Source organism: Gekko japonicus, unplaced genomic scaffold (assembly GCF_001447785.1).
Source record: "Gekko japonicus isolate JY-2015 unplaced genomic scaffold, Gekko_japonicus_V1.1 scaffold431, whole genome shotgun sequence".
NCBI lineage: Eukaryota > Metazoa > Chordata > Lepidosauria > Squamata > Gekkonidae > Gekko > Gekko japonicus.
In genome coordinates, this window is record NW_015162492.1 from 775,880 (window position 1) to 785,634 (window position 9,755).

Sequence of the window (9,755 nt, forward strand, 5' to 3'; positions counted from 1 at the left end):
GGCCAGCCTCCCCCTCCCGCCCCGGTCAAACATCACCTATCGCAGTGGCGCTGCTTTGCTGAAACACAACAGCATTGTCCTGAACAAAAGGCATCCAGCTTCACCAAAGGATCTCTTTCAGAGCCAGGTGCAGACTTTACCCTCCCCCCTCCCCCCAATGTTCCTTGTTTTTATTTATAGAAGAAGAAAAACCACACAGAGCATCGCCTTCCTATCAGCCAGTCCTCTTTCCTTGCACGGCATCTGGGTGTAGGCTGTGCTGAGACTGAAAAGTGCCCAACTTAGTGAAGATGGCGTAGGTGTTCTTTGTGTCGTGCTGCCGTGCTCTGTCCCCTGCCGCCGCCCACTCAGTGCTAATCATAAGGCTATCATGACCCTGACTTCATTTTGGTAGAGATCAGGAATCACCCCCAGCGGAGACCGAACCATCGAGACACTGGTCTTCCCAAAGAGTTTGTGCTCGTACTGAATGAGCTGTTGCCAGAAGCCGATGTTGGGCCGGATGATGGGACGGCAGGCCTTGACATAGGAGTGCGCTTTGGCCAGAGACATCGAATGGTACTTCATCAGGTAGGCCATGCAAAGGGCAGCGGAGCGGCTGACGCCCGCAGCACAGTGCACCAGGGTGCGGCCTTCGTTTAATTCCACCGCATGGATCTTATCAGCCACAGCGTCGAAGAAGTCATAGAGGCGGGCTGAGGGGGCATCGGTGACGGGAACGTGGATGTAGTTAATGTCTGGGAAATAGGTGTTGACCACCTCCACGGAGACATTGATAACAGTGGTGATCCGGTTGGCATAGAGGAAGAGCTTGTTGTTGGCCGCCTCCCCATTGCTGAGGTACAGACTGCTGGTGATCCGAGACAGACCATAGGCAGACGGATGCCTGAACAGGATGGGGATGGCTCCGAAGGCTGTATTCATTCAGGCAAACTTTAGACATCAGTTACAATGGAGGGCATCATGGTTGCTCCCTGGCCTTGGAGGTATAAAGAAGAGCTGTGGTGTTATGGACATAGAAACAAACTTAGGATTCCATTCCCCCCGCCTCATTACTAAAATCAGTGGATTTCCCTCAGCTCCAAAGGGTGGTTTTCTTAAACAGCTAGATTCAAGATTTTCAGGGTATTCAAGATTCTCAGGGTATCAGCTTTCAAGAGTCAAACCTCCCTTAGTCAGATCTCACTCTTAAAAGCTTCTAATCCAAACATTTTGTTGGTCTCTAAGGAGCTGCTCTCTTGCTAACCTAGCAGTTCAAAAGCAAGAAATTGCAAGTAGATAAATAGGTACCACTTTGGTGGGAAGGTAACAGCATTCCGTGCGCCTTGGCATTTAGTCATGCCAGCCACATGACCACGGAGAAGACTTCGGACAGCGCTGGCTCTTTGGCTTGGAAACGGAGATGAGCACCGCCCCCTAGAGTTGGATTCGACTAGCTCTCAAGCAAGGGAAACCTTTACCTTTAAGGAGCTGCTGGACTCAGATCTAATTGTTCTGCTACAGAGCAACATGGTTGCCCTCTGAAACTGTCTTCTCTAAGACAAATTCTTTTCAACCTAATCATTTTCTAAAGCTTTCAGGTTTTTTAAAAACTCTAATACTGAATTCTGCTCCAAACACCTCCACTCCCCCCCTCCCCCACAAACAACCACAAAACATATTGGCGCTTCGAGTTTCAGATTTGCACATTTTTAGAGTTGTCAGCCAGTTAAATAATTTTTTGTTAACCGGTGGGCTGTCTTATAAGAAATGGTTGTGGGAACAGAACTTTATAAAATCATGTGTGGTGTTGAGAAAGTGGATAGAGATGACCTTTTTCGTCCTGGCTCGTGAAATCAGAATGCAGGGCCACCTGATAAAACGATGGACACCAGATCTACAATAGACAGAAGTGCATACTTTCTTTCCCAATGCATTAACACAATTAATGTATGGAGCTCACTGCCAGAGAATACTGATGCCCACTAACATGCATTTTTTAAAAAAGAATTAGACAAATTAATGGAGGATAAGTCTATTGATTGCTAAATGGAACCTCCACATTCAGGGGCAGTGTACCTAAATACCCAACGATGGGGACAAGAACAAGGTGAAGGCTTTGACCTCCATTCCCTGCTTTGCAAGTCTTCAGGGGCCATCTGGTTGGTTACTGTGGGAAACAGGATACTAGACGGCATAGCCTGTTGGCCTGATCCAGCAAGGCTCTTGCCAAAACTGTATACAAAAACCATGACTACAATAAGGTCATGATACAAATCCCTCTCCAACTGGCCTGCATCCCTGCTGCCTTCCTCTGGACCACACCCTCTGTATACCTGTATAACCACTGGCCAAATAGTGCCGGCTTCTACTGTAGCCTTTGGATAGAGAGTCAGGAGGCTTTTTCCTTGGACATCGTAGGCAGGCTGGCCTTAGAGAAATGCTTAAAAGAGAGAAGAAAGAAACAAGTCTTGGAAAACTTCAGAAAAGGAAATCCCTTGTTATTAGTCCCATTTTAACGTTAGGTAGGTCTTCCTTCTGCAACAAAATTATTTCTTTCCCATTGCTCACTTGCAAAGATCCATGTTAGCACCGCTACACTGCCCAGGAAGTGCCAGTTGTGGGCCCCTACTATGGCACATTTGTGTGGGGAAGAGATGCTAGGTTTTTGCCAGTATTGTCTGGAGCAGCATCTCTACCAGTCTAGATGACATTTGTACAAGTGCTGGTCCTGCTGTCTCTCAAAACAGGAAGGGCGGGTATATGATCACCAGATGCCAACGCCATTTTGGCAACGAGGTAGGGTTGCAGTAGGGGCTATGCCAGCAGCTTAGCTGAGCTTTCCCATGACAAGATGCAGGTTGTGCAAAAGGGGAGTGGTTGCGACTTTTGCAGCAGTGTGGAAAATGTGGGCAAGAAATGAGGCAAGCCCACTTGCAAGGAAGTCTTTGTCTTTTGGCTTGGAAAAGGCAGGGAGTGGATGAGACAGAAATGGTACCTTTAGGGTATGTCTCCGTGAGAGCCTTGCATGCCTCCAGGGCTCGATGACAGCCTAGAAGCTCACAAGAAGTGCTCTGAAAAAGAAGGCACAATGTAATGGGAGAGGCTAGCATCAACATTCCTATACTCCCCATCTCTGATCGCATGGAGAAGAGAGAGTACATAATACTCTTGATACAACTCCATTGCCGTTCGGACAGAAAGGGGACCGGTGGAGTTGCAGGTGCATAATCATGTAATCTATGAGAACTGGATGGCCCACAGGAGCATATATAATACCAAAAAAAAAACCCCTGCACAGAGCTGGCAGCCCAGTCTGTGAGGATAGGTGGAGAAAATACTGGTGCCAGTGCCAAAATCATACTTCTTAGGGTTGATAGCTGATGTGGTTAGAATATCAGAGTAGGATATGGAAGACTGGGTTAAAAGTTCCCACTTTAAAGCCCTCTAACCTACCTCACAGGGTTGTTGTTAGGACAAAATGCAGGAGGGGGGAATGCATTTGCAAGCCGCTTTGTGTCCCCATTGGCGATACAAGGACCTTCACCCTATTATTTACTTCACTTATACCCTCTCCTTTCTCCCCAATGGAGACCCAAAGCATCTTACATCCTCCTCCTCCTCCATTCTATTGTCACAACAACCCTGTAGGTTAGGCTGAGTCTATGTGACTGCCTCAAGGTCACCCAACTGGCTTCCATGGCAGAGTGCAAATCTGAACCTGGGTCAAGATGAGTAGCCATGTTAGTCTGTCTTTAGCAGTAGAAAAGAGCAGGAGTCCAGTAGCACCTTAAGGACTAACAAAATTTGTGGCAGGGTAGGAGCTTTTGTGAATCATGTTACCTCTTCAGAAGTGAGCAGTGACTCATGAAAGCTCATACCCCGCCACAAATTTTGTTAGTCTTTAAGGTGCTCTACTGGACTCTTGCTCTTTCCTTCAAATCCTAGTATGACATTCTAACCACACCTTCTGTCTCCCAAAAGAAATAAGATTATATTTTAATATACATTATATCCTTCATGAAGAACTCCATGAAATGGGTATTGAAATATAGTCTTTTAATTTCTTTTCCTGACTGCATTGTTGTGTCATTTGTTTTAACCTGATGCTTCTGTGAACAAGAATAAAATAAAGCAAAGACCACTTATCAGTAATGATTCATTCTTGCAACAGGGCAGGGGAGATCTGAAGCAGAGAGGAACTGGCCCACACTTCCAGTTCTTAACTAGCAATCCTATTGCATCTACTCAGTGAGGCTTATTCCTAGAAAAGTGTTTTCAGGATTGCACTGTGAGTGCCTAAGCTACACTACTGAACTGTGATTGTGCCAATTTAGTCTGTTCTGTTGCACTTGCACAACAGTGGGCAGCCCATGTTGGACTAACAGGTGGTTTTGTACTAGTCCAGACACAGCATATGGTATACTGTCTCTATAGATGGAGGTTCCATTTCTCATGGCTTACAATAGCTGTGTGTGTATATTAGAGCCCCTGACCTTAAAAGCCACATATACTAGAAACCATCTCCAGCCTGGGCTGTGATTCCACAAGAACTGTCTTGCTGGATCAGATGTAGAGCAAAATATCAGCAGAGCACAAATGCAAAGAGCCCTTTCCCTCTTGTTTCCCCCCTCTCAAGGATCTGATTTTCAGCGGTGGTAGACTGCATCTGAACATGGAAGATCTATTTTGCTCTCTTTATCAATACCTTTCCCCTTCCTTACCCCACCCAGCCAAAGTCACCTTCGACCGTGGGAAGAAGCCTGGGGAAGATGTCTTAATCTGTGTGCATCCCCTTACCCACTCCCCGCCCCATCCCCAGCTTTAGTACCTCTCCGCCTAGTGGCGGGGCAACTCTTCCTCCACCCACACGCCCCCCGAAGCTTCCTGTTCTAGTCTTGCTCCCTTCTTCACGCGGCGGCGGCAGCAGCAAGAAAAAGCCGGCGGCTTTCCAGCCCGGCGGCGGTTTCCAGGGCAACCATGGAGGCCTGATCCCATTATGACCCTTTCCCCCGCCTAGCACAGCAAAGCACAGCACGGCATGGCACGGGCCGCCTCAAGAACGGGCGGGTGAGCAATGGAAGGCGACAAGGACGACGCCCCTCGCCCTGTCGTCACTTTCTTCCAGCCCCAGTCAAACCAGGAGCTGGTGCTTTTCAGGTAGGGGGGGGGGGGGGAATCAGCAGAAATCCGGATTACTGACATGTTGTTTTGTATAAAATTTCCTCCTGCTCTTTTTGCATTTGCGCGCGTTTGTGTGTCCAGACGCACCACTGCTGTTGCTCCCCGTGCTTTATTACGATTTGCCACCTTTTGGATTGCGAGACACAGAGGGCTGTTTTGACCTGCCCTGTCTCTGAACACGTGTAGAATTCCTTTCAGTGGGGAAAAAAATGAGGTTGGAGAATGTTTATTTTTTAAAAAATTATACACCCCCCAAGGCAGTTTACAAAATTAAAGTGACAATAAGTGTTAAACATATATATAAAAAATCTCTGACAAAAATACAAGTATAACTGCTGAAATTCTCCAATAACCTGAAGAACGCTGGCCTCCAACAGCAACCGGGGAGCTGCCCTGCCTGTCTTGGTAGTTCATTCTGCTAATTGGTTGGATTCAACCAACCAGCTTTTCTCCTGGTTAAAAAAAGGGCGGAGCCACAAAAAAGGCTATGCTGGGAATCGTAGGACCTACATGGGAGAAAGCCATATGGGCTGTAGTAAGGAGCAAATATCATGAGACTGAACAACAAAAAATTACTGGATTCAACCCAGTGTCAAATTGGGAAATGGGGAGTTGCTTATAATTTAGTCAAAGGTGAGAGAAAGGCATTCTTCATGGGCATTACTTCCTTTTTTTTATTGCTGAACAAGCTACTTAAATTTGGATTGCCAACAACTGTCAGTTGGGAAATTCCTGGAGATGGGGGGGGGGGATCCTGGGGGAGGGGTGGGATTTAGAGAGGAGAGGGAACTCAGCAGGGTTGTGATGTTACTAGGACTTCCGTTTCTCCTAGATTCAATGGTATACCATAGAGTCTGCCCTCCAGAGATGCCATTTCCTCTGGGGGAACTGATCTCTGTAGTCTGGAGATCAGTTGTAATTCAGGGAGATCTCCAGTCCCCACCTGGAGTTTGGCAACCCTATCTAAAATAGGTGGGAGTACTGATGGTGCCCCGAAAGGGCATTGCCCTACCTGCAGAAGTACAGAGTTGCACTTGGGAGGTGAAGAGAGGGAATCAGAACAAAATATTCAGGTGTGTGGGTAGGACTATGTGTATCCTCCAACACAAGAACTGTCTTCGGGAGGTGAAGGGGAAGACCCCCTCTCTTCCCCCAGGAAGCTGGCTCCAGGGTTGCACGCCAGTTGTGGGAAACTCCTTGTCTCCATTTCTTAAGTCACAGCTGAAACAGACTTTTTAAGGCAGACTCCTCTGTTTGAGTCTGGATTGTGGGGGTTGCAAGATATCTCATATTGCCTTGCTCCATCTTAGTCGCCTGCCTTTGGTTCTTTTGATGCATCCTGAATACAGAGCAGGCATGTCTGGAACTCTCAGACACAGGCCATTTTTGCACAGATTACTTGCCCCAGATTCAATGCTGTTGCAAGTGAGCTTTCCCCCTACTTTCCCCACAGCAGTGTAGTGCATTTGTGTATCTGCCAGTGTTTGCCTGATTTTGCTACAATCTTTCTCAAACCTGCTTTGCTCTGGAGTTTTTGAAAAAGATTCAACAAAGCCTAGATGGCTGTCATATGGGTGGGAAAGTTTGGGTTTACTCACCCACGTGGAAGCCGTTCTCCCTGACCCTGCCCTAGTGGCCATTTCCTCACCCACTGCCCGTTGTTGTTGTTTTTTTTTTTAAAAAAATCTGCAACTTCATACCATTCCATTGTTATACTGTTACAACAGTAAGTGTAACAAAGTTCAGCTGGTTGCCAACTGTTCTGTTGCAGAGATGTAAAGGCATACCTCTGCGATGGAAGAGACAAGAAACATTTTAAAAAAACATTAAAGCGGGCAATTCACAGAATTTGTTACACTTCTTGCTATATTTCAGTAAAATAATATGAAATCGCCAATTTTTTTAAAAAAATTAAAAAGCCCAGGGGAGATGGTTGCTACTAGTCAGCTAGGGGAGGGAAACTTGCCACGTGGAAGCCCCCCTGCCTCTGTGCCATATGGATGGCCATACCAGCAACAGGGGAACCTAGGCTTGCCAGTCCCCAGGTTGGGGCGAGGGCTTCTCCACTTTTCAGGTCAGGGCGAGGGCTTCTCCACTTTTCAGGTCGGGGCGAGGGCTTCTCCACTTTTCAGGGCTTCAACGTGCTGCCGGCCAGCTGGCTGGTGGAGGAAACCCCACCTACGAACAGTGATGTCCCCAATGTGATGATGTCACCTGGAAGTGATGTCATCATGTCAGGGGATGCCGCGGGGGATGCTCTGGCTTGAGGGCAAAACTCTACGGTAAATTTGCCTACAAACCATAGAGTTTCCCCCTCAAACTAGAGCATCGCCAGCACAACATTGGTGGCGCAATGATGCCACTTCCGGGTGTTGGGGACATCCCAGAATGCCCCCCAAATCCCCCTGCTGGAGTAATGAAGGGAACTGGCAACCCTAGGGGAACCACACGTTGGTAGAGTGTAGTAAAAGGGAGCACAAGCTGTTTAAAGAATAAAGTAGGTTTATTAAGAAAAGAACAAACTTTGTTAGAAAGAGGAGAGGAAGAAAGAAGTCCAACTGTCTAACTAGCTAGGGGAGAGTCAGTAATGAAGATAGGGTTGCCAGCCTCCAGGTGGGGCCTGGAGATATCCCACTTTTACAAGTGATCTCCAGCTGACAGCGATCAACTGGCCTGGAGAAAATGGCTGCTTTGAAAGGTAGACTGTATGGCATTGTACCAGGCTGAGGCCCCTCCCCTCCCCAAATCCTGCCCTCTGGCAGGTCTACCACCAACGTCTCCAGGTATTTTCCAACCCAGACCTGGCAAAACTCAATGAAGAGTTCTCAGCAGGAGCAGGAAGGAGACCTAACTGAGCCAATCAGGAGACAGGAAGGAGACTCTTTGAAAATAGTAGGAAGTCCTTAATCTCACTATGCTAACTAGTAGTCCCTTCTGCTGCCCCCTGCAGGATATTCTTGTCATCTTCTCTATGTATGCACAACAGACCTTGCATATTCCATCACCACACAAGCCTGTTTCCATGTTGGAAACCACCATTGAGATGAATGTTGCTAAAATCTGGTGGTACCAGAAACAGAAACTCTTGGTTGTAGAGAGAATCAGGGCATAATTTGAAACAAGCTTGCTTCCTCCCAGCTTGTTCGTGGGCAATGAAGTAGCTCTGCGGAAGTTTCTACCCAAGAGCCACGTCTCTAATGTGATAATTCGTGACAACACCAGTGTTCAGCGAGTGCAGGAAATTAAGGTAAGGTTTGCATTTGAACCTCCCCAACCCCAGGCTGGCCCTTGCTGTGGTGCGTGTCAAGGGACCCCAAAGCAGGATCCCTTGGAAGGGAGAAGGTCGAGCAAGACAAAACCAAAACAGCCAAATTGTGAGTCCTCAGACCCCCAGGGTAGTGCCACCACCTGCCCCTTTCCACTAGCCAGACAACCAGAGGCCACGGGACAAAGCCTCCAGCCCTCCTGGGTCTAAGACCAAGAAAGTCACCCTTGCAAGGTAGGATTGCTTGATGGTCCTGGCCTCACGGCCCCACTGCTGGAACTCCTAATGGCATCTGGTATTTTTGGCCACTGTGTGACAGAGTGTTGGACTAGATGGGCCATTGGCCTGATCCAACATTGGCTTCGCTTATGTTCTTATGACTGTAGTTAACCAATCAAATGTATAGCAAATTGTATCACCTGGCAAATCAGGTATGTTGCTAACCAGATGATCTAACCAATCAGATGGGTTTGCCAATTAACCCAGATTCCCTGCAACTGGGTTGGGTTCGGCTGAACAAACACCTTCTTCCACCCATGAGCTCAGGTGCTAACGAGATGCATCAGGGACCGGCCAGCTAGGGTTAACTCAAAGGCGCACAAAACACATGGTGAACACAAGAAAAACAGTGCAAGATTAGACCATGAAGATGATGGTCTGACCTCAGCACTGAATATACAAAGGTATACTGCTATTAGCAGTGGCTATTAGCAATGAGAACTAGATGGAATTTCCATGTTCAGGGGCAATATATCTTTGTATATTCAATGTGAACAGTCAGACCATCATCTTCATGTCCTACTGGTGAATGCCTCTGATATCCCTTCAATGTTGGCAACAGAGAATTCTAGACAAGATGGGCCATGGTCTAATCTGGCAGTGCTTTTCTCGCATTCACCATGTGTTTTGCATGCCCTTGAGTCTTCTTTGGCTTCAATTCTTATATTCTAATAGTGAAGTTGGTCAGTCTTTGGATACTTAAGTTCAGTGACTGGAGCTGTGAATGGGCAACACTGATCTTTCTACAAACCTGAAAAGGGCCCCAGGTTTGCAGAAAAATGCGAAATCTTAAAAAAACCCTTTATTGGGGTTCTTTTTAAAGCTAAAAATGATAAAAGGAGCGCTGCAACTTTAAGCAAGGGATTTCCTCAGTGGCTGTTGCTAGGTAACCACAGTATATCAGGCTGGGTTTATGGGAGGAAAAAGGCAGGGGGAGAAGGCAAAGTGCTTTCCAGGCATATTTTGACTTGTGGGATGATGCATCAGGGCCAGGCCTGGCTAAAATTGCCAGCTCCAACAACATGGGAAATTCCTGGAGGTTTTGTGG

At 47.2% G+C, this 9,755-nt stretch overlaps 1 protein-coding gene across 1 annotated transcript; it reads right to left on the reverse strand.

Moving 5' to 3' along the window:
• Positions 1-357: 357 nt before the first annotated feature.
• Positions 358-924, reverse strand: DUSP18 (dual specificity phosphatase 18). Its single transcript, XM_015406034.1, has one exon. The coding sequence runs from the start codon at positions 922-924 to the stop codon at positions 358-360; it is 567 nt and encodes a 188-aa protein (XP_015261520.1).
• Between the last annotated feature and the right edge of the window lie 8,831 nt (positions 925-9,755).

Bases quoted from the DNA above. Each gene is read 5' to 3' on its own strand.
- DUSP18 (XM_015406034.1), bottom strand. From the start codon at position 924: ATGAATACAGCCTTCGGAGCCATCCCCATCCTGTTCAGGCATCCGTCT.